Source organism: Macaca mulatta, chromosome 7, assembly GCF_049350105.2.
Source record: "Macaca mulatta isolate MMU2019108-1 chromosome 7, T2T-MMU8v2.0, whole genome shotgun sequence".
In the NCBI taxonomy this organism is placed as follows: domain Eukaryota; kingdom Metazoa; phylum Chordata; class Mammalia; order Primates; family Cercopithecidae; genus Macaca; species Macaca mulatta.
Window position 1 is genome coordinate 20,090,786 of NC_133412.1, and position 25,663 is coordinate 20,116,448.

The following is a 25,663-nucleotide window of genomic DNA, read 5'->3' on the forward strand; positions in this document are numbered from 1 at the left end:
GGAATTTCAGAAATCACGCCCTCTCCCACACACTGCCTCCACTCTTGAGCCACCAGCTCTAGGAACCCTGGGCTGGTTCTGCCCAGCTACCGTAGTCAGCATCTGTGCCAATCCGTGGTGGAGGTGGTGTGGTGTGGTGCTCAAGTCTGTGATTGGGCAAAGGGACCCGGGAGAGGAACCTGCACGACTAGAGAAAAATATAAATTGTCAGCTGGGCTCCCAGTCTGGATTTGTGGTTGTGTGTCTACGAGTCTCTCCCTCTGCTCTTGGATGGGGTTGGCTCCAAAGCCTCCCTTTATCCCAGGCTTCCTTTCCCTCATTTGTCTCTGGAGCAGCATTCATGAGGAGCCTGCAAAGCTGGAGCTGGCTCCAGAGCCAGGGGAAATCGACCAGTCTGCCTTTCTTTTCTCCTTGCAGCAGTAATCCAGACCAGAGAGGAATTTGTCTTTGAATACCGTTGCCTGTGTTCTTGGCATTTTCCCATTTGGAATTTTAGGGGGTTAACCTTAAGTGCCTAGAGCCTGGGAGCCACTGTTGCTGCTGCCGCTGCCACCACTGCTGCCACTGCGGCTTTAGTAAGTAGATGCTGCTGCAATCTGCTGCAGAAGCTGCCAGACCCCGAGACTGGGGGAGGGCTGTGAGAGAAGCAGCAGGAGGGTGCAGTGGAGTCCTCACAAGCAGATGACTAGGCAGCAGCCGGGGGATACTGGAGCCACCAGAGATGAAGGGCAGAGGTCCCTTGGCTGGCAGGTAAATGAAGACTTGCCCTTTGTAATCTACCCAGACATGTAGCATAAGGTTGCTATTTTCTTTTTCACCTGCTTTCTGGGAACTTGACAAAATGTGCTTAGCAGAGGGGCCATTCTGTCTGATCGTGTGGCCTCCTGGGTGAACGCGCTGCATCTATAGAAATCACAGCAGACAGCCTCTCCTTACAGGTCCTATTGCTCTGCAGGAAACAATATCATAGCTGCCACTTTCTTAGGTGAACGGTAGGGAGCGCCCCTTCTAGGGAGAAGCAAATTGTAAATCTGAAGGTTGAGGAGAAAGCCAGGCAAGGAAGCTGAGTAATCTCAGAGTTCAGATAAAGATCCTGTCTCAGCCTCCTGCATCTGGTGGTCTGTGGGTCTTAGCTGGGTTTGTCTAGGACCCTTTGATGGGCTCATGTTTGTAATTCAGCCATTTCTTTAGTCAGACAGAATTTGGAACAGTAATACAAGCATGATACATATAGATATATGTTTCCTGTTAACTGCTTTTTCTATTTGTTTGGCATTAACAGGTTTCTATTCCAGTTGCTATCCTGAGCCTCCGCGTAACAGAGTACCCTTCCTCTTTCTGTATGCTCCACTGTGTATATCTGGCCTTTTGCCCACAGCAATCAGTGCTAGTCTTCTGAGCACACTCACTCAAGTGTCTGGACATGTTCTAGTCCTTGGACCTGTTGCAGATTGAATGACCTCATAGCCTCCTTCCCTGGGAAGAAACTGGTTGTGTCAGTTCCCACTCCCATTCCCCCGGGCTATTCCACCTATCACTCTTCACCCATCCATCTTTCACTGTCCTCCAAAGGCTGCATTATGAAATCTTAATTTCTTCCAAGGCAGGGGCGGCAAACTTTTTCTGTAAAAGGCCAGATAGTATTTTAGGCTTTGTGGGCCATATGGTCTGTGCTGCAACTACTCAGTTTTGCCAAGGTGGTGCAAAAGCAGCCCTAGACAGTAAATAAATGGGTGTGGTTGTGTTCTAATAAAACTTTATTAATAAAAACAGGCAGCAGACCAAATTTGGACTCACGGGCTTTCATTCGTGGACCTCTTCTGTGATACCCATGTGATTTCATTCTGCTGTACGAAGTGGTAGATCTCCTAAAAAATGGTTCCCTTACAGCATACTGGTCATACTGCCTGAGATATGGTTCCAGCATCAAACCAATAAGCTTCTCCAAGCTTCCAAGTCATGACATCCTGGGATTGTAGGGAAGGCTGGATAAAGCAGGCTTGATTCTAACTTTTTTGTCAGCCTCTGGCAGAATCTGACTGCTCCCAGCCACTCCCATTCTGTGCCCATCCTGGGGTATCCATACAGTTGGCTCCTTTAAATACCTAAATAACAGGGATGAAGATACCCTGCAGAAAAAGCATTTGAGGTCCTTGCATGACCCCAGGGAAAGGTCGGCAAGTGAGTAGAAGCTGTCAGTTTCCAGAGTAAGCCTCTGAATCATCTGTGGTCATATAGGAACCTGGTGGCAGAGTAAGGCATGACTAAAATCTAGAATTTTTTAGGCCGGGCATGGTGCATAGTGGTTCATGCCTGTAGTCCCAGCACTTTGGGAGGCTAAGATGGGGAAATCACTTGAGGTGAGGCGTTTGAGACCAGCCTGGCCAACATGGTAAAACCCTGTCTCTACTAAAAATACAAAAATTAGCCAGGCGTAGTGGCACATGTCTGTAATCCCAGCTACTTGGGAGGCTGAGGCAGGAGAATCGCTTGAACCCGGGAGGCAGAGGTTGTAGTCAGCCAAGATCTTGCCACTGCACTCCAGTCTGGGTGACAGAGTGAGACCTTGTCTCAAAAAAACAAAAAAAGCCGGGCGCGGTGGCTCACGCCTGTAATCCCAGCACTTTGGGAGGCCGAGGCGGGCGGATCACAAGGTCAGGAGATCGAGACCACGGTGAAACCCCGTCTCTACTAAAAATACAAAAAAATTAGCCGGGCGCGGTTGTGGGCGCCTGTAGTCCCAGCTACTCGAGAGGCTGAGGCAGGAGAATGGCGTGAACCCGGGAGGCGGAGCTTGCAGTGAGCCGAGATCGCGCCACTGCACTCCAGCCTGGGCGACAGAGCGAGACTCCGTCTCAAAAAAAAAAAAAAAAAAAACTAAAATTTTTTAAAGCTGTTTATTATGGAAGACTTCAAATACAACACAAATTATCAACTCATGGCTAATCTTAGTTCTTTTATATCCACACTCACTTTCCCTCATTCCCTCTCACTGGATCTAGACAAATTCTTGACATATTTCACCAGTAAATGCTTCAGTATCTATCTCTGAAAGGTGTGGTAGAGTCTAAAACTCTTGGATCCTATTCCAGGGCTTATTCACTGAAAACAGCTCTCAAGTGGAGACCAGCTGTGTTTTGGGTCACACACACAGGCATGGTGTGTGTGTAAATTATCAGCTGGCTTTTGCTACCAGATCACAGAGGATTTCTGTTTCAGGGAATGGAGATGCAGTAACAATCTCTGAATATGTAGGAGAGAGTGTTTCTGGAGCTTCTGCTTTACTGAGTGTTTCCAACATATTTTTAGCAGACACCTTTTGATTCTTTTTAAAGGACCAAACTTCTGAATTTAGCGAAAATGTTTTTGTGTCTTTTTAAAAAGAACAATTTTCCTGGTGATTTTCCTTATCTACAGTGGATCTGTGTTTCTGCTAAACCCACAACTCTAAGAATACGTCAGTTTAATGACCATTCTCCCCTCCTGCACTGTGACATCATGACCTGCCTGTGACACCATGCCTGTTTGTCCAAGGTTGCCAGAAGTCCAAAGCACTCTCTACCCTGTTGATTGCAGGGGCTCTCTTGGAAGGCCTTATACTGCTGTCAGTTTGTCCTGAGCTTGGTTTGCATTTCCTGTTGGGTAACCTCAGCTGCTTCTGTGACAGGAGAGCACTTGAAGAGCAATGTGACGAGGACCGTCAGCCACCGAGGGATGGAGAGACATCCCACAGGGCCCAGATTCAGCAGCAGCAGAGCTACGTGGAGGATTTGAGGCATCAAATCCTAGCAGAAGAGATTCAAGCTGAGAAGGAACTGGAATTTGACCAAAGTTGGATTAGCCAGCAGATTAAAGAAAGTAGGTGTCCACCACTTAATGTGTTTGCCTGACCTCCTTATTCTTTCATTTTCATGCTTCCTCAGCCTTCTGTATTCTCTCTTTGGTTTTCTTTGTGATATGATGGAATCTTTGGTATTAGATGTTCTCTTTTCTTTTAGACACCAGAGGTTCTTATAAGAAGAGGGCTGGAAGCAAGAATAAGGAAGCTAATTTCCTTATTGTCCTCAGAATTATGGACCTACTACTTACCACTCCTCATTTGCTTATGTGTCCATACACTACTGCCTGCCCTAACATGTGCCCACTGTTGTGCTGAGGCTTGAGGGTCTTCATTCCCTTACCCTGTGGTAAGGGAGCCCTGTAGCCCTGCAGCCCTCATCCTGCCACATCACCTTGGCCAGCTCTTTCACTCCACACAGGTCCAGCCATGGCTGGAGGTGTCTGAGTCCAGGCAGCCACAAGCAGGGAAGGAGATGCTGAACTTCTCTCTGGGTGTTTTTGGTTCCCAGACCAGCAGTGTCTGCTCAGAGAAGAGACCTGGCTGGCCAGCTTGCAACAGCAGCAGCAAGAAGACCATGTAGCAGAGAAAGAACTTGAGGCATCTGTGGCACTTGATGCGTGGCTTCAGACAGATCCTGAGATTCAGCCATCCCCATTTGTCCAAAGTCAGAAAAGGGTGGTGCAACTGCAGCTCCTGCGGAGACACACTCTTCGGGCAGCAGAGCGGAATGTCCGGCGGAAAAAGGTCTCATTCCAGCTAGAGAGAATCATCAAAAAGCAGAGGCTGCTGGAGGCCCAGAAGAGACTGGAGCAGCTCACGACATTGTGCTGGCTCCAGGATGACAGCACCCAGGAGCCCCCATACCAGGTCCCCAGCCCTGATGCCACAGTCCCACGGCCTCAGTGTAGAAGCAAATTGACGAGTTGCAGTTCTTTGAGCCCCCAAAGGCTCTGCAGCAAGCACGTGCCCCAGCTACACAGGTAGAGCCAGTAGTTGTCACCTGGAAGCACTTGGTTAAAGTTTACAACCTTGTTGCCCAGGTAGTGTTCTGTTTTTCCCCATGCCTCATTTCCTCAGTCTGTGAAATGGAAGGATGTGTATAGTCCTCTCTTCCTCATGGCTTTTTCTGTCTTCTGGCTACTCTTCTTCCTTCTGTGTATATCGTTTTAGATTCAGGCCATTCCCATCTTCCTTACCCTCCAAGCAGCAATTCTTGCTTCTTTGGTAATATCTTAGGAGTAAGGATCTCGGCCTCATTTTTCATCTGTTCCTTAGACCTGGACTATCCATATATGTTTCTTTGTAAGTCACACCTCAGTCTTGTCATGCCTGTAACCAGACTCTTGACTCCTACACCACCTCCCTCCCTGACCCACCACATCAAGTGAGCTTTCTGACCCCACCTCCCACCTGGTGAGTAAGCTCTCTTTTTGACTCCCAGGTTCAAGTTGGGACCTTCCTTCTTTTCTCTATTACCCCTTATATGCCACCAAGGCCAGGCTGTATTATCTCCCAGACTCGTTGGAGCAAGGGTTTCTGTCTTATATCTCTTTATATCCTCAGGACCTAGCACAGGTTCTCGTCCATAGGAGGTTCACAATTAACGTCTATTGGTGTTATGTTTGCTCACCTCTCTGGTCTTCAAAGTACTCGGTGGGCTTTCTAAAAATTTAATATGAAAAAAATTTAAACATATGCCAAGTTGGAAGAATAGTATATGTATCACTGATACTATTCAGCGATTATTAGGCTTTACACACTTGCCTACCTTCCCATTTTCTGAAGTTTTTTAAAGCAACTACTAGACACCTTGTCCCTTTAGTTCTGCATTTCTAAGTATATACTTCTAAAAAAAAATGGACTTTTCTTGTAACCACAGTGTTGTGACAGCTACCAAAATTAAGATTATTTGATGTATTCTAAAACCTAGGCCATGTTCAAATTTCTCTGCTTGCCTAAAACTATTTACAGTTTTCTTTTTTCTCTCTCTCTTTTTTCTCTAACATGGTTCAGCATTAAAATGGTTGGTTTTTCAAATCAAGATCCAAGCAGGATTTACATGCTGCATTTGTTTGTTGTTTTTCAGGTTTCTTTTAACCATTCTTCTTGTTTTATTTGTAATCATTATTTTTACTACTTCATATTATTGATAATTACAGTTCTGTAGAATGTGTATCACTCTATAGATTTATCTTTTGCTTCCTTATAATACCATTTAAATTGTTCCTCTATTCCTCATATTGCCTATTAATAGGAAACTTTCCCTGTAAGTGTGATTAGCTTCAGTTCAGTTTTTTTTTTTTTTTTTTTAATTTTCTTTTTTGAGACGGAGTCTTGCTCTGTCACCCAGGCTGGAGTGCAATAGCGCAATCTTGGCTCACTGCAAGCTCCGCCTCCCAGGTTCACGCCATTCTGCTGCCTCAGCCTCCTGAGTAGCTGGGACTACAGGTGCCTGCCACCACACCCGGCTAATTTTTTTAAATTTTTTTAAATTTTTTTATTTTTGTAGTAGAGACGGGGTTTGACTGTGTTAGCCAGGATGGTCTCGATCTCCTGACCTCGTGATCCACCCATCTCGGCCTCCCAAAGTGCTGGGATTACAGGTGTGAGCCACCGCGCCCAGCCACTTCAGTTCAGTTTTTTAATAAGATGAAGAAATTGAGGAACAGTGTGGGCCTGGAGCTTCTTGGAGAGCTAGGACTAGTGTCCACAATTTCCTTTAATACCTAGGGAGCTTTTCTCTGGCTCTGAAGTCAATAGGGGACAGTGACATTGGCCTTGTTTTTAACCTCCTTCTGTTCACAGGAAGTAGTACCTCACGTCTTCTGAGATAGCTTTCCTTGTCTTCACAGCATTTTCCTAAGTTGGGATCCCTCTACCACATTACCACCTATGCCTGACCCTACTCACCAAACATCAGAGAAAACATCATCAGAAGAGTGTTTGTCACAGGCTGCTTCCTACCCTCCAAGGACAGGGTGTCTCCGCAAGAACGGCCTGCATTCCTCAGGCCATGGGCAGCCCTGCACAGCCAGAGCAGCCTTGTCCAGGAAGGGAGCCTCAGCTCCAGACACTTGGCTCACCGTGAGTCCCAACTCTGTTGGCATCCAGGAAATGGAGAGGGTGGGTAAGCAGCCCCATCAGATGGTGATCCAGGGCTTAGCATCTCTGAGGAAATCAGCTAACAAGCTAAAGCCAAGGCATGAGCCAAAGATCCTCACCTCTACTACCCAGACCAGAAGGGCAAAAGGACTAGCAGACCCTAGCCACACACAAGCTGGGTGGCGAAAAGAAGGTAACCTTGGGACCCACACGGCTGCTAAGGGAGCCAGTTGCAATTCCCCATATCCTCATGGACCCAGGCAGACTGCTGGGCATGGAAAGGCAGTCAAGACTTTTTGTACAGAATACAAACCACCTTCTCTAAGCAGGGCATCAAAAAGGCATCAGAGGGTTCTGGCAGCTAGGGTCAGAAATATTACCAAAAAGTCCTCTCACTTGCCTCTTGGCAGTCCTTTGAAGAGACAACAAAATACGAGGGACCTAGACACCATGGCCCCACTCACAGATTTTAGTCCAGTAGTGGATCATTCAAGAGAAGACAATGATTTTTCTGACTCAGATAGCAACTACTCAGTGGATTCTCTCTCGTGTGTCTATGCCAAAGCCCTGATAGAGCCGCTAAAGCCAGAGGACCCTCAGGAGAGGAAGTGGGATTTCCCGGAGCCAGAGAACTCTGAAAGTGATGACAGCCAAATATCTGAGGACTCACTGGCTGAGAAGAGGTACCAAAGCCCACAAAACAGGCTAGGGGGAAATCATCCCACCAACCACCATGGCCACCCCAGGACCAGAGCTAGAGCTTCTGTGAGGGGCTTCACTGCACCCTCAGACAGTGACCTACTTGCTCAAACTCACAGAAGCTTCTCCTTGGATAGCCTGATTGATGCTGAGGAAGAACTAGCGGAAGATCAGCAAGAAGAACCTTGCCCTGGTTCAGCCGATGAGATACCCACAGAGACTTTTTGGCACCTGGAGGACTCCAATCTGCCTGTAATGGACCAAGAGGCAATATGCAGGCTTGGTCCCATCAACTACAGAACAGCAGCTAGGCTGGATGCCGTCCTGCCAATGAGCAGTTCGTTTTACCTTGATCCTCAGTTCCAACCCCGTTGTGAGCTCCAACCCCATTGTGAGCAGGCAGAGTCACAGGGAGAGCCAAGCTACTCTGAACAGGCCAACTCTCTCCAAGGCATGCAGCTTTCAAGAGAGAGCCCACTGATGTCCATGGATTCCTGGTTTTCCTGTGATTCTAAGATCAACCCCAGCAGCCCCCCAGGAATAGTGGGTTCTTTATGTCCAAGTCCTGATGTGCAGGAATTTCACCACTGTAAGGGGGAGAGACCTGGATACTGGCTAAATACTGAGGAACTAAAGCCATCAGATGCAGAAACGGTTCTGCCATATAGCTCCAAACTGCACCAAGGCAGTACTGAGCTGCTCTGCATTGCAAGAGATGAGCACACAGCCTCTGCTTCTGATATGTCGAGGCTGTCTCTCTGGGGAATTCAAAAGCTTATTCAACCAGGAGCTGATGGCACTTTTCAGGGCAGATGCATCCATGACACGACCCAGCAGGGCAGCTCTGAAGCATCCCACAATTCTAGTGTATCAAACGTGCTGTCTGCCTCTGCCACCACATTGACTCATGTAGGCGGCACCCACGAAAGGGACTGGTCTGCCCTTCAGCAAAAGTACCTCCTTGAACTCTCTTGCCCTGTTTTGGAGGCCATAGGAGTGCCCAGGCCAGCTTTCCCCTACCTTGAGGAAGACTCTGGTTCCCTGGCCCAAGCTTCTGGTGAAGGAGGAGATACTTCATTGCCAGTTGGCCCTAAGGTATCTAGCAATCTGAATCTCAACAACTTTCCAATCCATCTTTCCAGAATCAGGCGTTTGAGGGCAGAGAAAGAACAGGACAGTTTAAATGCCAAATTAGAAGGTGTTTCAGATTTCTTTAGCACTAGTGAGAAAGAGGTGAGTTATGACGAAACTTATTCAGCAGACTTAGAATCATTGGCTGCTTCTCGATCTACAAATGCACAGGTCTTTGCAGTAGGGAACACGATACCAGGTTCCATGACAGAAGCATGTGAAGTCAAGCAGAACAACTTGGAAGAATGCCTTCAGAGTTGCAGGAAACCTGGACTGATGACTTCCTCTGATGAGTATTTTTTCCAGAAGAACGCTTGTCACAGTAATGTCACTACAGCCACCAAAGCAGACCATTGGCCTCACGGCTGGGCTCCTCTCAGGAAAAATAGTGCAGTCCAGCCAGGGCAATTAAGTCCTGACAGCCAGTACCCACTAGAGGAAGAGAAGACAGATTGCCAGGAGAGCTCTAAGGAAGCAGTTAGAAGACACATAAATATCTCCTTTGCCTTTCCTTCAGGTCCAGAGCTATACCTTCACTCTGCTGCCTGGAATCCATTGTCATCTTCCCTGCAGCCCCCACTCTTGGAAACATTCTATGTGACCAAAAGCAGGGATGCCCTGACAGAAACTGCCTTAGAGATTCCAGCTTGCAGAGAAGTAAGGGTACCTTCCCCACCCCCCAGGGAAGCCTGGGGCTTTGGTCACAACCGCCAAGCTCTCCAAGATGCTTATTTGAAGACTAATTTGCCAGTGCTGTTACAAAACCAGAATTCTAAGGTTGCCTCATCTCAGCAGGTCACAGCTGAGATACCAGTAGATATGAATACCGGGGAAGTCATCAGAGAATCAGGTAAATGCCCTGGAAATATTACAGAAGAAAGCCGTGATTCAGTTTATTCTTCTGTTACTCAGAACAGACATTTTCTCCCCTCTACCAGCACAAAAGTATGTGAATTTGAAAATCAAGTTGGAATTTTAAATAAACACAGTTTTCCAGCACTTGAAGGAGGAGAGGTCACTGCTCAGTCCTGTTGCAGTGTTTCCTCAGACAGCACTGAGTCTGGGAAGCCTCTCCTCCTCTTTCTCGAATCTGAGGCATGTGAGGAAGAAGAGCTGGATCAGAATACAGTTCTGAGGCAGACCATCAATGTAGGCCTTGAGAAAGACTTGCCATGGGAAAGTGCTGTTTCTTTGAAGTCCAGATCAGTACATCATAGAGTAAGCAGCCCAGGGATGGTGGCCCAGGATGAGAGTCCAACCCCTAAGTGGGAAGGGAAAAATGAAACTAGGCTTCTTGAAAAAGCTCTTCATCCCAAAGATAGCTCAGAAGAGTTTAAGCTTCCAGGCACAAAGCCTGCATATGAGAGGTTCCAGTTAGTTACATGCCCTCAGGAAAGAAACCCCGGTGAATGCAAGGGTCCTGGAAAGTCACAAGGAATGTTAAATCCCAACGGAGAACCTTCTGAAAAGAAACAGAATAAAAGAGTTAATAATACTGATGAAATGGCTAGGCTAATTAGGAGTGTAATGCAGCTGGAAAATGGCATCTTAGAAATTGAATCTAAGCAGAATAAGCAGGTTCATGCTTCCCACACACCAGGTGTCGACAAGGAGTCAGTGTTCCAGGACCAGAAGGAGCAGGAGAAGACTGACCATGCCCTTAGGCCAGACAGCTCTGGAAACCTTTTGACCTCTAAGGATCAGCCATCTTCTCCAAGACAGACAGATGCTACTGTCTTTAGGGATAGTGAAGCTGGAGAGATGGAGGTTAACAGCACTGGGAACCATCCCCAGGTCCAGAAAATCACCCTGAACCCCTTCAGGTCAAGGGAAGGTGTACAAGAGAGTGGACCTATGAGACAGCACACCCACCCAGCTGGATCAGACAGACCTGCCAGGGATATTTTTGAGTCTTTAGGGAAACACACAACTTGCAGAGAGTTCACCAACACTTCTTTTCACCCACAGAGAATGAAAGCCTTGACTAGAGCTCTGCCATTGCAGCCCAGGCTAGAGAGGTCTTCTGAGAATAATAGCCAGTTGGTAAAAGCATCAGCAAGTCTCAAAGAGCAGCCTTGGGGCTTAGGAAGTCTTGAGGAATTGGAGACTGTGAAAGGTTTTCAGGAAAGCCAAGTTGCTGAACACTTAAGTAGTTCCAACCAAGAGGAGCCAAAAGCTCAAGGTAAAGTTGAAGAAATGCCTATGCAAAGGGGACGCAGCCTACAGGAAGAAAATAAAGTGACTCAGAAACTTCCTAGTCTCAGCCAGCTTTGTAGGGACACATTTTTCAGCCAGGAAACTGTCAGCCCGTTACTAAGCTGGACCGAATTCTCTACAGCTCCTCCTCACCAAGACCTGAGTAATACCTTGCCCTTGAATTCTCCAAGGCGGCCAAGAAGCTGTCTTCATGTACCTGGTGTTCTAGGCATCTCTTCACTTGACTGTGTGCTGGATCTCACAATGTTGAAAATTCATAACAGTCCCTTGGTAACTGGAGTACATCATCAGGACCAGAGTACAGAGACCAGAGGCCACAGCCCTGAAGGAAATGTTAGAGGGGGTTCTTCTGAGGCACACACTGCCTGGTGTGGGTCTGTGCGATCCATGGCCATGAGATCTCATAGTCAATCTGGTGTACCAGAGAGCATTTCTCTGGGGACAGAGGACAAGATCTCAGCAAGCACCAGCCCCCAAGACCATGGAAAGGACCTCAGAATCACCTTGCTGGGTTTCAGTACCAGCGAAGATTTTGCTTCTGAAGCCGAGGTGGCTGTGCAGAAAGAAATAGGAGTCAGTTCACTGAACAAGGTCTCTAGCCAGCCTGAAAAGAGGGTCAGCTTCTCCTTGGAAAAGGATAATGACCAAGCCAGCAAGCCAAGGCAGAAGGCAGAGAAGGAGACTGAGGACCTTGGACTGACCAGCAGTGTTTCCTTAGCACCTGTTTCCTTGCCAAGGGTGCCCAGTCTGGAGCCTAGGCTGTTGGAGCCCTCTGACTATGCATCCATGTGTCTGGCCATCTTGGAGGAGATCAGACAGGCAAAGGCCCAGAGAAAGCAGCTTAATGACTTTGTGGCCAGAGGCACAGTCCTTTCTTACTGTGAAACTTTACTAGAACCTGAATGTTCTTCAGGGGTTTCTGGCGGGCCTCAGTGTAAACAAATAGAACTGTCATCATCAGACCAGACCAGGAATGAGGGTGAAGCACCGGGATTTCATGTGGCATCTCTATCTGCTGAAGCAGGGCAGACAGATCTGTCAACTGATGAGAGGAAAGTCCAGGCCACACCTCTGTCTGCAGACAGCTTTCAATCTCTGCCCAATACGGAAACTGACAGACAGCCGTGGGATCCTATGCAGGCTTTCTCCCATGCTGCCCCTGCTCTAGACAAAAAACATTGTGCTGGAGAACTGAGGCAGTTCGCGGGAACAAGTGAACCGTTTATATGTCACTCTGGTTCTTCTGAAATCCTAGAGAAAAAGAAAGATGCAACCAGAACGCTTTCCTCTGTTGATCCTTTGGCCCCAGACAGTCTTCTTTCTTCACCTGTGGAGGGGGTCAGGAGGGTAGTATCAAAGCAGGTAGTGGCTGCCTTATCTTCTCAGGCCCCTTGTGATGATCCTAGAGTGACTCTGCATGAGCTAAGTCAGTCAGTTCCGCAGGAGACCGTAGAGGGCATACCCGCTGGCAGTCAGGACAGCAGCCCAGAGCATCAGGAACCCAGAGCTCTAAACACCACATATGGAGAAGTTTCAGGTCATTCGTTAGTGACTGCACAGGAAGAAAAAACAGCCCATTTTGAAAGTCAGTCTGTGACCTGTGATGTTCAGAATTCTACAAGTCCCTCAGGGCCTAAGCAAGACCATGTCCAATGCCCTGAGGCTTCCACTGGCTTTGAAGAAGGTAGGGCAAATGCCAAACAAGATACCGTTCTGCCTGGAGCTCTGACAGGGGTTGAACTGGAAGCTCCCACACAGCAGTGTGTGAAGTGGAAGGAGAGTGTTGGGTCTGGGTTGACAGAAATCTGCAGGGCTGGCAGCAAACATTCCAGACCAACTCCACTGCCAGATCAAAGACCAAGCCCAAATCCTGAGGGAATTGGAGAGGGAGCCCCATGCAGATATCCAAGGGAAGCTTTACATGGCCCTGTCTTCTCAAGGAACCCTGAAGGCAGCAGGACTCTCAGCGCGTCTAGAGGAAAAGAGAGCAGAACTCTTCCTTGCCGACGGCCGTGCAGTTCTCAACCTGTTGCTACTCGTTCTTATTCCTGCCATTCCTCTACTCTACTGTGTTGTAGAGGTGGTGACCTGGGGAAGGAGCCTTTCAAGGCTGCTCTGCGTACTGTCTACCCCCCCTGTGGAGTACCTTCCAGGGCCTGTGAAGTGGATGAGACAGGAGAGACCTCTTCTAGGGGACCTGATGTGCTCTTGACACATGGCCTTGAGCCCAAAGATGTTAATAGGGAATTTAGTATAACAGAGAGCAGCACTTGTGAGCCCTCTACCGTGGCTGCTATCCTATCTGGGGCTCAAGGCTGCAGATCCCCTTCTGCCTCTGATGTGAGGAGGACAAGTTCCTTCAGCCACTCAGCTACTGATGGAAGCTTAGGATTAATAGGCGCTCCTGAGAAAAAGGTTGCTGAGAACCAAGCAAGCACAGAACTTGAGGCTACCTCTTTCCCTGCAGGCATGTACTCTGAGCCACTGAGGCAGTTTAGGGACAGCTCTGTAGGTGACCAGAATGCACAGGTGTCTCAAACCAGTCCAGAACCACCTGCAACAACTCCGGGACCACACACCCTGGATTTAAGTGAAGGGTCTGTGGAGAGCAAGTTGGTGGCAGAGCCACGACATGAATGTTTTGAAAATACCACCAGATGTTTTTTGGAAAAGCCACAATTTTCCACTGAATTGAGAGATCACTATTGCTTGGATTCCCAAGCCAAGTTTGTAGCAAGGTTAAAACATACCTGCAGCCCCCAGGAAGACAGTCGCTGGCAGGAAGAAGAGCAGCGCAGAGACCAGGCTTCAGGTGGTGGTGAAGGCTTCACCCAGGGTATGAATCCGCTTCCTTCTGATGAAGGTGGCTTAGATAGCCGTCAGATTTTAGATGCTAGGAGACAGGAGGTGGCTGTGGCCAAGCCTCCTGTGTCCAAGATTTTATCACAGGGCTTCAAAGACCCAGCCACTGTGTCCTTGAGGCAAAATGAAACACCACAGCCTGTTTCTCAGGGGCCTGGCAACCTCTATACTGGCAGAGAGCAGCCAGCCCTCAACCACAGGGGCTCACTTCCCATGACTGCAATCTTCTCTGGCCCCGAACGCTCCAAGTCCTCCCCCACACCACAGATCTCAGTTGTCAGCTCTTCTCGTTCTCTTCAGGAGCTAAACTTGAGTGTGGAGCCTCCTTCCCCTACAGACGAAGATACACAGGGGCCTGACAGATGGTGGAACCCACATCTCAGGGGCTATTCCACAGGAAAGTCAATGGCAAGAACATCTCTGCAGGCTGAGGACAGCAATCAGAAAGCCTCATCTCACCTGGATGATGGCACTACTGATCACAGGCCCCCGAAGCCTGCCACCCCTCCTTATCCAGTGCCTTCTACCCTCTCACACATGCCAACCCCTGATTTCATGACCAGCTGGATGTCTGGTACTTTGGAACAGGGCCAACAGGGAAAGCCAGAAAAACTGGGTGTCCAGGTTAGGCCAGAAAATTGGTGCTCTCAGATGGACAAAGGAATGCTGCACTTTGGCTCCAGTGACATCAGTCCCTATGCCCTGCCCTGGCATCCAGAGGAGCATGCACGTATCGGCTGGAAGCAATATGTTTTTGGCAGTACAGTCAATGTTTCCTGCAGCCAGAAACCCCAGGGCCTGACACCATCAAATGTGGCCCGGTGCTCCAGCATGGACAATGGCCTAGAAGACCAGAACTCCCCCTTACACTCTCACCTCAGCACTTATGCCAATATTCGCGATCTGTCAACCACACACAGCAGCACTGAGAATGCCCAAGGTTCAAATGAGGCCTGGGAAGTATTCCCAGGGAGTTCTTCAGTTTCTTTAGGAGACCCCCACATCCTGACGAGCTCTGAAGGAGTAGCCCCCACTTTAGGTCATGACAGAAGACCCCAGTTCAGGGGCCCTTCTGGTGAAGCAGACTGTCTGAGGAGTAAGCCCCGCTTGGCTGAAGGAAGTGTTGCAGGTCCAGCGGATGAGATTATGCTGCCGTATCCATCAGGGGCGGGCTGCCCTGTGGGACAGACCAGGACGAACATATTCGAACAGGGCACACAGACCCTTGGCAGCAGGTGCCACCAGAGCAGCACTGACATCTCCTTTGCTCAGCCTGAAGCTAGTGCGGCATCAGCCTCTGATCTGGCCTCATGGACCAGCATGCACAATCTGTCTCTCCACCTCTCACAGCTCCTGCACAGTACCTCAGAGCTGCTTGGGAGTCTCTCCCAGCCAGGTGTGGCCAGAAGGGAGCAGAACACCAAGAGGGACGTCCCAGATAAAGCCCCACAGGCCCTGATGATGGATGGCTCTACTCAGACCACTGTGGATGAAGGCAGCCAGACTGACCTCGCCTCACCCACCCTGCGCCTCCAGGCTTCAGAGGCCGAACCTCAGGGGGCCAATGTGATCCTTGAAGGGCTGGGTTCACATACCTCAACTGTGTCTCAAGAAGAGGGAGATGTGCCAGGGGTACCTCAGAAGAGAGAGGCAGAGGAAACAGCACAGAAAATGGCACAGCTCCTGTATCTTCAGGAAGAAAGCACTCCCTACAAGCCCCAGAACCCTTCAACACCCTCATCCCACTTGAGGTTTCAGAAAGCCCCGCTTAGGCAGCATCTTCCTTCTGTGGGCCCCTCAGTTTCTGATGCTTTCCTGCCTCCCAGCTCCCAGCCAGAGGAGTCGTCTTGCATAGCTGTCAGCAGTCCCAGTCCCAGCCCCTGTCATTCCCCAGGGCTCCTTCCCAGTACTTCCGAGTACCCTGGGGACCCTAGGGTCCAGAAGAAGCTGGGCCCCACCAGCGCTTTGTTGGTGGACAGGGCTTCCTCCCCAATCCTCACTCTTAGTGCCAGCACCCAAGAGCTGGGTCTTCCCCCAGGCTCTTTGACCCTCTCAGCCCCTTCAGCTCACCCTGTTGAAGGCCACCAGAAGCTTGACTCCAGCCCAGACCCTGTTGGTGCCCCGAGGACTCCGATGGATAATTATTCCCAAACCACTGATGAGTTGGGCGGCTCCCAGAGAGGTGGAAGTGTATTACAGAGGAGTAACGGGAGGTCCTTCCTTGAGTTACACTCCCCGCACAACCCACAACAGAGTCCAAAACTCCAATTTAGTTTCTTAGGGCAGCACCCTCAGCAGCTTCAGCCCAGTACCACGATTGGGGTCCAAAGTAGACTGCTGCCACCACCACTGAGGCACAGGAGCCAGACGCTGGCCGACAGCTTTGTGCCTGAGGAGGTGGCTTTCCCGGAGCGTGGCCCACTGAGCGGTAGGGAGCCAAGTCAGTGGCGGAGCAGGACAGAAAATGGAGGTGAGAGTTCAGCATCTCCAGGGGAACCACAACGCACTCTGGACCGACCTTCTTCATGTGGAGGCCTCCAGCACCTCAGCCCCTGCCCTGTCTCTGAGTTGACTGATACTGCAGGGCTCCGAGGTTCCGCCTTGGGCCTCCCTCAAGCCTGCCAACCCGAGGGGTTACTGTGCTCCAGTTGCCAGATGTGCATGGCCCCTGAGCCCCAGCACCACAGTCTGAGGGACCTCCCGGCGCATAACAAATTTAGTAACTGGTGTGGGGTTCAGAAGGGCTCACCTGGGGGGGTGGACATGACTGAGGAGGAGCTGGGGGCCAGCGGTGATCTCAGCTCTGAAAAGCAGGAACAGAGCACCCCACAACCTCCTAATGACCACAGCCAGGACCCTGAGTGGTCCCAGGGGGAGCAGATCCCCCTGCAAGTTGGGGCCCAGAACCTCTCACTCAGCGTGGAACTCACAGAAGCGAAATTGCACCACGGCTTTGGGGAGGCCGATGCCCTGCTCCAGGTGCTGCAGAGTGGGACAGGGGAGGCGCTTGCTGCTGATGAACCTGTGATATCCACCTGGAAGGAGCTCCATGCACGGTAAGGGCCCCCAGCCTGGAGTTGGGAGGGGAAGGGGTGGGCTGTGAGGAAAGAGAACCCCAGAAAGCTAATAGCTTGCTGTTTCCTCTGCCCTGGTTCATCTCTGGGATTTTCCAGGGGTCAGAGATAGCTCTTAAAGTGAAGGACATTCAGGGCCAGCTTCAGCGAATCATGTTTTGCCTCAGGCAAAAAAAAGCCATTGAGACCCTCAGGAGAGAGCGGGCTGAGCGACTTGGGAACTTCTGCCGGACGCGAAGCCTTAGCCCGCAGAAACAACTGAGCCTCCTGCCCAACAAAGAGCTCTTCGTCTGGGATCTTGACTTGCCCAGCCGACGCCGAGAATACCTGCAGCAACTGAGGAAGGATGTTGTGGAAACCACCAGGTAGGGTGGACCCAGAACCCTGCTGGAAGCAGGCTCTGTTGCGGGAGGGAAGTGTGGAGAGCAGGAGCTGAAGTTTTAGCATCCTGGAGGGTTCTCTATCTCAGACAGGGTATGTGGAAAGAGGACATAGAAGGGAATGGAGTGAGGGAGGGGTTGGGCAGAGAGAAGGCATAGGAAAGGATGGACAGAAGGGCTCTGACATGCTATGCAAGTCTGCAGGCCTGGGTCTCAAGGTGGCTTGGTTCTCTCTGTACAGCAACCTCTCCTGAGGCTAAAAAATCAAACTTTAAAACCCTGTGGGCAAATGGAGGATGGGTCTTTTAAGAAGGTGGTATCACCCAAGCTAGCCTTGGATGGACAGACCAGGACTGTTACCCACCCACCGTGTTCTTTCCACCCCGTGATCTTCCTCAGGAGCCCAGAGTCGGTGTCAAGGTCGGCTCAGCCACCCTCTGACATAGAGCTGATGCTGCGAGACTACCAGCAGGCCCATGAGGAGGCCAAGGAGGAGATTGCCCGGGCCCGAGACCAACTGCGGGAGCAGACTGAACAAGAGAAGCTGAGAATCCACCAGCAGATCGTTTCCCAGCTGTTGAGGGTGTGGAGTGGGGCAAGCCTCTGATTTCAGGATAGGCCTGGACCTCAGACTGGTCCACCTTCACCATGGCTACCTCTGAATCTTGGGACATGCATAACATTTGGAGGAGGCTGTGGGACCCCTGTTGTCAACTCAAAGCTGGGCTCACTCTCTTTTTACATCATCACACCAGCTCCTTTGCCTGGCCACGGCCTGGGAGAAAGGCTTTGGTGTGAAGTGCAGGGTATGGGGAAATATGAGCAGCGGTGGCTTTGAGGAAGCCAGGGCATGTGAGGCTAAGTCAGGGAGGCCCTGGGAGGTGGACAAAGGAGCAGTAGAGGTGAGCAGGGAAGGGGTGGCTTTGGGTAGGAGAGGGCATAGCCAGTGAGGGCACTTCAGAAGCTGGTAAATGGTGATTTGTCCTTCCCAGGAAGAGGATAAACTACATACCTTGGCCAACTCCAGCTCCCTGTGCACCAGCTCTAATGGAAGCCTCTCATCTGGTATGACCTCTGGCTATAATAGCAGCCCAGCCTTGTCAGGCCAGCTCCAGTGCCCAGAGAATGCGGTGAGTAGGCAGATGTTGGGAATGAGCCAGGGGCCCAGACTGCCAAGGCAAGAGTCTGGGCGGGATGCTGTGCCTCCTGCAGTCTGGGTGGGACGCTGTGCCTCCTAGAGGCCACTGCTGACATGAGCCCTTCTTATGTGCCGGCCTTTGGTTTTCCATTTAGTTTGCCCCTTGCCTCTTCTGTTTATTCATTCGTTCAACAAATGTTTATTCTGTGGGTATCGTTTTAGGATACAGCGGTGAGCAAAACTGTTCTTGTCCTTAGGCTGTTTGAGGGATAAATATTAAACAACTGATTTTATAGTTCAGTTATTGTTGCAGTAAATTGTTTGAAGGAGGGTTGCTAAACCAGCATAAAACCAGGGGTCTGACTTAGTCTGGAAGGTCACAGAGATATTCCGAAAACAATGTGTTTAGACTGAGACTAAAAGGATACGAGGTAGTTAATGCAGTAAAAGCTTAGTGGTGCTGTTATTGGGAAAGATGTGGGCCTAGCAAGTGAGGCCTTGAGGACGAAGAGTTTGAGGAACTAAATGAAGGTTAGTGTGGTTGGAATGTAAAGAGTGAGATGGGAAAATGACTTGAGAAGGAACTAGAAAATCATGTGGACTATAATGAGAGTTCTGGCCCCTTTCTAATCCATTTCATTGTGTGACTTCCCAAAAGTGAAAAGGCTGCTGAGAGATGACTGCTTGCTTTAGGGCACTGCCAGTGAAGACGAACAGAGGTGGATGTAATGGAGAGAGAGATCTACGGGACTTGGTGACTGGTTGGGTGTTAGAGGAAGGCAGAGCGGGGAGTTGAGAACAGCACACGCACTTTCGACTTGAGCAGCTGAAGGGCGGCCATGTGAACAATGACAAGGAACACTGGAGGGAGAATCAGGTTTTGTGTAGAAGATGATGAGTTTAGGTTTGTACTTACTGAGTTGACGGTGCCTGTGAGAAATCCAGGTGGAGCAGTTGGAAATCTACAGCTCATAGGTAAGATCTGGCTGGGGATGAACATTTGAAATTCATTTTACAAATACAGCGTCATTTAATAAAAATAATATTTAAACAGTAGCAAAGGACATCCAATGTCAGGTGCATGTTTGAGTCTCCTATTTCCTTTCCCCAGAAGCAGTCATTTACCCCAGTTTGGTGTGTATTTCCAGGGATGATGTATATACGTCTTTTTGTAAAGCAGATGAATGGGAGTATACTGTACTCACTTTCTCACTTTGCTTTTTCTTTTTAAAAATATCTTTGGGATATCATTGCATATCAGTAAATCTAGTGCTGACTTATTTTATTTTTTTAAGAGCCAGGGTTTTGCCATGTTGCCCAGGTTAGTCTCAAACTCCTGGGCTCAAGCTGTTTGCCCAGCTCGACCTCCTAAAACGCTGGTATTACAGGTGTGAGCTACCGTGCCTGGCCTTCTTTTTAACAGCTGAATAGTGTTTCCTTTTTTCTCTTTTATTGCATGTTTTTAAGTTTGATGTTTTACATAGATAATATATTCATATAGTAGAAAGGGTACAAATATATACATATACAGGTTGAGCATCCCTAATCCAAATATCAGAAATTTAGGATACTCCAAAATCGAAAACTTTTTGAGCACTGTGACACCAGAAGTGGAAAATTCTACACCTGACCTCATGTGACAGGTTGAGTTGAAACACAGTCAAAACTTGATTTCATTCTCAAAATTATTTAAAACACTATATGAAATTACCTTCAGGCTGTGTGTATAAGGTATATATCCAACATAAATTTTGTATTTTGACACAGATCCTATCCCCCACATATCTCCTTATGCATATGCAAATATTCCAAAATCCAAAAACATTCAAAATCCAAAACACTTCTGGTCCCAAGCATTTTGGAGAAGGGGTACTCAGCCTGTAAAAGGGATACAGGGAAGTACCCATCCCTGCCGTCAGTCTACCTCATTCCTCTCCCTTACCCCACCCAAGGAAAGCAGTGTTGTTTCTTGGAAGGTGTCCTCCTAGGGGTCTTTATGCATACAAAATAAAGCATAGTATGCCACTGTCCTATACGTTATGTATCTTTTTCACTCAGTATAATTTGGAACTCTATTTGAATATGCAGAGAACTTTCTCATTTTTTTCATTGCTGCGTAGCATTCCATTGTAGAGTTGCACCGTAATTTAACCAGTATTCTAACTTGGGTTGTTTTCAGACTTTTGCTGTTATCAGCAATAGTACAGTGAATAACTTTATGCATGTATCATTTTGTACATAAGCAAATATATCTGTGGGATACATTCCCAGAAGGGCACTTGTACAAAGAGTATTTACATTTAAATTTTTGATAGAGACTATTTTCTCTCACAGATGAGCTGATTTATACTCCCACCAGTAATAGCTGAGAGTTTACCTTTTCCCACACTCTCACCAACATGTTATCAAATGTTTGGATTTTTTGCTGAAAATTATATCTCATTTTTCTCATATGCTTAAATATTTTTATTTCCTTTTTCATGAACCATCTGTTCATATTCTTTGCTCATTTCTCTTTTTCTCTGACCAATTTCGAGAGTTCTTTGTATTTTAGCAAGAATAGCCCTTGGACTGATCTGAACTATAAGTGTTTGTTTCCCAGTGCTTCATTCTCTTTTGTCTTTGCTGATTTTGTTTGGGGCCACGCAGGCAGATATACTTGCCAGTTTTCCTTTTATGGTATCTAGGTTATAAATAATAACTAGAAACACATTCTTCAATCCAAAATTATAAAGAATTTCTTCCATGGTTTCTTCTAGAACTTCTGTGGTTTTAGTTTTTCATATTTAAATCTTTGTTCCTTTTGGAGTCATCTTCATATGAGGTCTGGATCTGATTGTGTTTTTTCCAGATGGCTGTCCAGTTGTTCCCGTAATGCTTGTTAGTTTATCTTTGCCTCACCTGTTTAAGGGGTCCCTTTTGCTTACACCAAAGCTTAGAATAGATTCTACCCAGCTGGGCGCAGTGGCTCACGCCTGTAACCCCAGCACTTTGGGAGGCCGAGGCGGGTGGATCACGAGGTCAGGAGATCGAGACCATCCTCGCTAACACGGTGAAACCCTGTCTCTACTAAAAATACAAAAAAAATTAGCCGGGTGTGGTGGCAGACGCCTGTAGTCCCAGCTACTCAGGAGGCTGAGGCAGGAGAATGGCGTGAACCCGGGAGGTGGAGCTTGCAGTGAGCTGAGATCGCACCACTGCACTCCAGCCTGGGTGACAGAGCGAGACTCCGTCTCAAAAAAAAAAAAAAAAGAATAGATTCTACCCTGTGGTAGTGTTAGTCCACCACTACCCTCATTGCTCTTCTCTTTCTGAGTTTACCGGAGTATTCTTTCTTGTTTATTAAAAAAAATTGTCTTATTTTATTACAATTTACACATAATGTAAATATTTGTGAGGTACAGTGTGATGTTTCAATACACGTATACATTGCGTAATGATCAGATCAGGCAATTAGCACATCCATCACTTTAAACGTGTATCATTTCTTTGTGGTGATAACACAAAACCCTATCTTCTAGCCAACTTGAAATATACATTACATTGTTATTAGGTATAGTCGCCCTGTTGTGTTTAGAACACCAGAACTTATTATTCTTCCTTTCTAACTTTGTACTCATTGACCAACCACTCCCCATTACCCTCTTCCTGATCCCCTCCCCAGCCTCTGGTAATCACTATTCTACTCTCTCCTTCTATGAGATCAACTTTTTTGTTTTTTTTTGAGACGGAGTCTCACTCTATCGCCAGGCTGGAGTGCAGTGGTGCGATCTCAGCTTACTGCAAGCTCCATTTCCCGGGTTCATGCCATTCTCCTGCCTCAGCCTCTGAGTAGCTGGTACTACAGGCACCTGCCACCATGCGTGGCTAATTTTTTGTATTTTTAGTAGAGAAGGGGTTTCACCATGTTAGCCAGGATGGTCTGGATCTCCTGACCTCATGATCTGCCCGCCTTGGCCTCCCAAAATGCTGGGATTACAGACATGAGCCACTGCACCTGGCTACTTTTTAAATTTTCATTATTTATTTATTTTTGAGACAGAGTCTCATTCTGTCACCCAAGCTGGAGTGCAGTGGTGTGATCTTGGCTCACTGCAACCTCCGTCTCCCAGGTTCAAGCGATTCTCATGCCTCAGATTCCTGAGTAGCTGGAATTACAAGTGCCCACCACACCCAACTATTTTTTGTATTTTTAGGAGAGATGGGGTTTCACCATATTAGCTAGGCTGGTCTCAAACTCCCGACCTCAGGTGATCCACCTGCCTCAGCCTCTCAAAGCACTGGGATTACAGGTGTGAGAGATCAACTTTTTAAGATTCTGCATATGAGTAAGATCATGTGGTTGTCTGTCTATACCTGGTGTCTTTCACTTAGTATAATGTCCCTGGGTTCATCCATGTTGCCACAAATGACAGAATTTTATTCTGTTTTATGACTGAATACTATTCCATTATGTATATATACCACAGTTTCTTTGCCCATTCACCTGTAAACATTTAGGGGGATTTCATCTCTTGGTTATTGTGAGTAGTGCTGCAATAAATAGGGGAGTGTAGATATCTCTTTGACATAGTGATTTCATTTTCACTGGCTATATACATAGTGGTGGAATTGCTGGATCATATGGTAGTTCTGCTTTAGTTTTTTGAGAAACCTTCCTACTGTTTGCTATAATGGCTGTATTTACATTTCTACCAACAGTGTATAAGAGTTCCCCTTTCTCCACATCCTTACCAACATTTGTTGTTTTTTGTCTTATTACAGCCATTTAGATGGAATGAAGTGATATTTCATGTTAGTTTTGATTTGGATTTTCCTAAAAACTAGTGATGTTAAGCATTTTTTTCATATACCTGTTGGCCATTTGAATGTCTTTTTTTGAGAAATGTGAATTCAGGTTTTTGCCCATTTTAAAGTTGGATTGTTTGGGATTTTTGCTGTTATTTGAATTCCTTATATATTCTGGATATTAACCCTTTGTCATATGCATAGTTTGCAAATACATTCTCCCATTCTGTGGGATGTCTCTTCACTCTTTTCCTTAGCTGTGCAGGATCCTTTTAGTTTGATGTAACCTCATTTGTCTATTTTTGCTTTTGTTGCTTGTGCTCTTGAGGTCTTATCCAAAAATTCCTTGCCCAATCCAATGTCATAAAGCATTTCTCATATGTTTTCTTCTTATAGTTTCATATTTTCTGGTCTAAGATATAAGTTTTTGAACCTTTTTGTATATGGTAAGAGATAGGGGTCTAGTTTCATGCTTCTGTATGTGGATATCCAGTTTTCTCAGCATCATTTACCACAGAGACTGCCCTTTCTCCATTGTGTGTTCTGTCTTTGTCAAAAATCACTTGGCTGTAAATGTATGGATTTCTGTGTTCTCCGTTCTGTTCCTTTAGTCTATGTGACAGTTTATATGCCAGTACCATGCTGTTTTGGTTACTATACCTTAGTAGTATTTTTTGAAGTCAGGTACTGTGTGATGCCTCCAGCTTTGTTTTGCTCATAATTTCTTTGGCTGTTTGGGGTCTTTTGTGGGTCAATATGAATTTTAGAATTGTTTTTTCTATGAAGAATGTTGTTAGGCCGGGCGCGGTGGCTCAAGCCTGTAATCCCAGCACTTTGGGAGGCCGAGACGGGCGGATCACGAGGTCAGGAGATCGAGACCATCCTGGCTAACACAATGAAACCCCGTCTCTACTAAAAATACAAAAAAATTAGCCGGGCGTGGTGGCGGCGCCTGTAGTCCCAGCTACTCGGGAGGCTGAGGCAGGAGAATGGCGGGAACCCGGGAGGCGGAGCTTGCAGTGAGCCGAGATCGCGCCACTGCACTCCAGCCTGGGCGACAGAGCGAGACTCGGCCTCAAAAAAAAAAAAAAGAATGTTGTTAGTATTTTGATAGAGATTGCATTGAATCTGTAGATTGCTTTGGGTGATATGGACATTTTAACAATACTCTTCCAATCCATGAACATGGGATATCTTTCCATTTATTCATGTCCTCTTTAATTTCTTTCACCGGTGATTTATAGCTTTCATTGTAGAGATCTTTCACCTCTTTCTTTTTTTTTTTTTTTTTTTTTGAGACAGAGTCTCGCTCTGTCACCCGGGCTGGAGTGCAGTGGCTGGATCTCAGCTCGTTGCAAGCTCTGCCTCCCGGGTTCCCGCCATTCTCCTGCCTCAGCTTCCCGAGTAGCTGGGACTACAGGCACCCGCCACCTCGCCTGGCTAGTTTTTTGTATGTTTTTTTAATAGAGATGGGGTTTCACCGGGTTAGCCAGGCTGGTCTCGATCTCCTGACCTCGTGATCTGCCCGTCTCGGCCTCCCGAAGTGCTGGGATTACAGGCTTGAGCCACCGCGCCCGGCCTCTTTCACCTCTTTCATTAAGTTTATTCCTAGGGACTTTATTTTTTTGTAGCTATTATAAATGGGATTGTGTTCTTGCTTTCCTTTTCAGATAGTTTGCTTTTGGTATATAGAAGCACTACTGATTTTTGCATGTTGATTGAGAAATAAAAGTAAAATTCTAAGCCTCCAACTGACTGAACAGACCACCTCTCAGCCAGGGAGGCCCCAGAGAAACCTTAAAAGCTGAGTGCATGACCAACAGAAGATGCTGAAATAAATGCCCTGGCCGGGCACGGTGGCTCATGCCTGTAATCCCAGCACTTTGGGAGGCTGAGGCAGGCAGATGACAAAGTCAGGAGTTCAAGACCAGCCTGGTCAACATAGTGAAACCCCATCTCTACTAAAAATACAAAAAATTAGCCAGGTATGGCTGGGATTACAGGCGCCCGCCACCATGCCCGGCTAATTTTTGTATTTTTAGTAGAGATGGGGTTTCACTATGTTGGCCAGGCTGGTCTCCAACTCCTGACCTCATGATCTGCCTGCCTCGGCCTCCCAAAGTGTTGGGATTACAGGCATGAGCCACCGTGCCTGGCCTGTTGTTATTATTTTTAATCTGTCTTTTATTCTTCATAGCAAAGATAGGAGTGGTTTATCTACTACAGTTATAATTTTAGAGTATTCTAAATTTGTCCGTGTACTTAGTTTTACCAGTGAGTTTTATACCTTCAAATGTTTGCTTGTTACACATTAGCATCTTTTTCTGTCAGATTGAAGAACTGCCTTTAGCATTTTTTATAAGGCAGGTCTAGTGTTGCTGAATTTCCCCAACTTTCGTTTGTCTGGGAAAGTCTTTTATCTCTTCATGTC

At 47.6% G+C, this 25,663-nt stretch overlaps 1 protein-coding gene across 3 annotated transcripts in view; it reads left to right on the plus strand.

The window, feature by feature from the left end:
* STARD9 (StAR related lipid transfer domain containing 9) overlaps positions 1 to 25,663 on the plus strand; it is a 152,809-nt gene that overhangs the window by 108,336 nt on the left and 18,810 nt on the right. For all 3 annotated transcript variants that reach the window (XM_015142036.3, XM_015142037.3, XM_077939159.1), the window contains 6 exons: positions 3,668 to 3,858; positions 4,350 to 4,821; positions 6,694 to 16,908; positions 17,094 to 17,291; positions 17,706 to 17,889; positions 18,299 to 18,436. In XM_015142036.3, the coding sequence (XP_014997522.3) occupies positions 3,668 to 3,858; positions 4,350 to 4,821; positions 6,694 to 16,908; positions 17,094 to 17,291; positions 17,706 to 17,889; positions 18,299 to 18,436 (11,398 nt within the window). The remainder of the gene's footprint in view (positions 1 to 3,667; positions 3,859 to 4,349; positions 4,822 to 6,693; positions 16,909 to 17,093; positions 17,292 to 17,705; positions 17,890 to 18,298; positions 18,437 to 25,663) is intronic.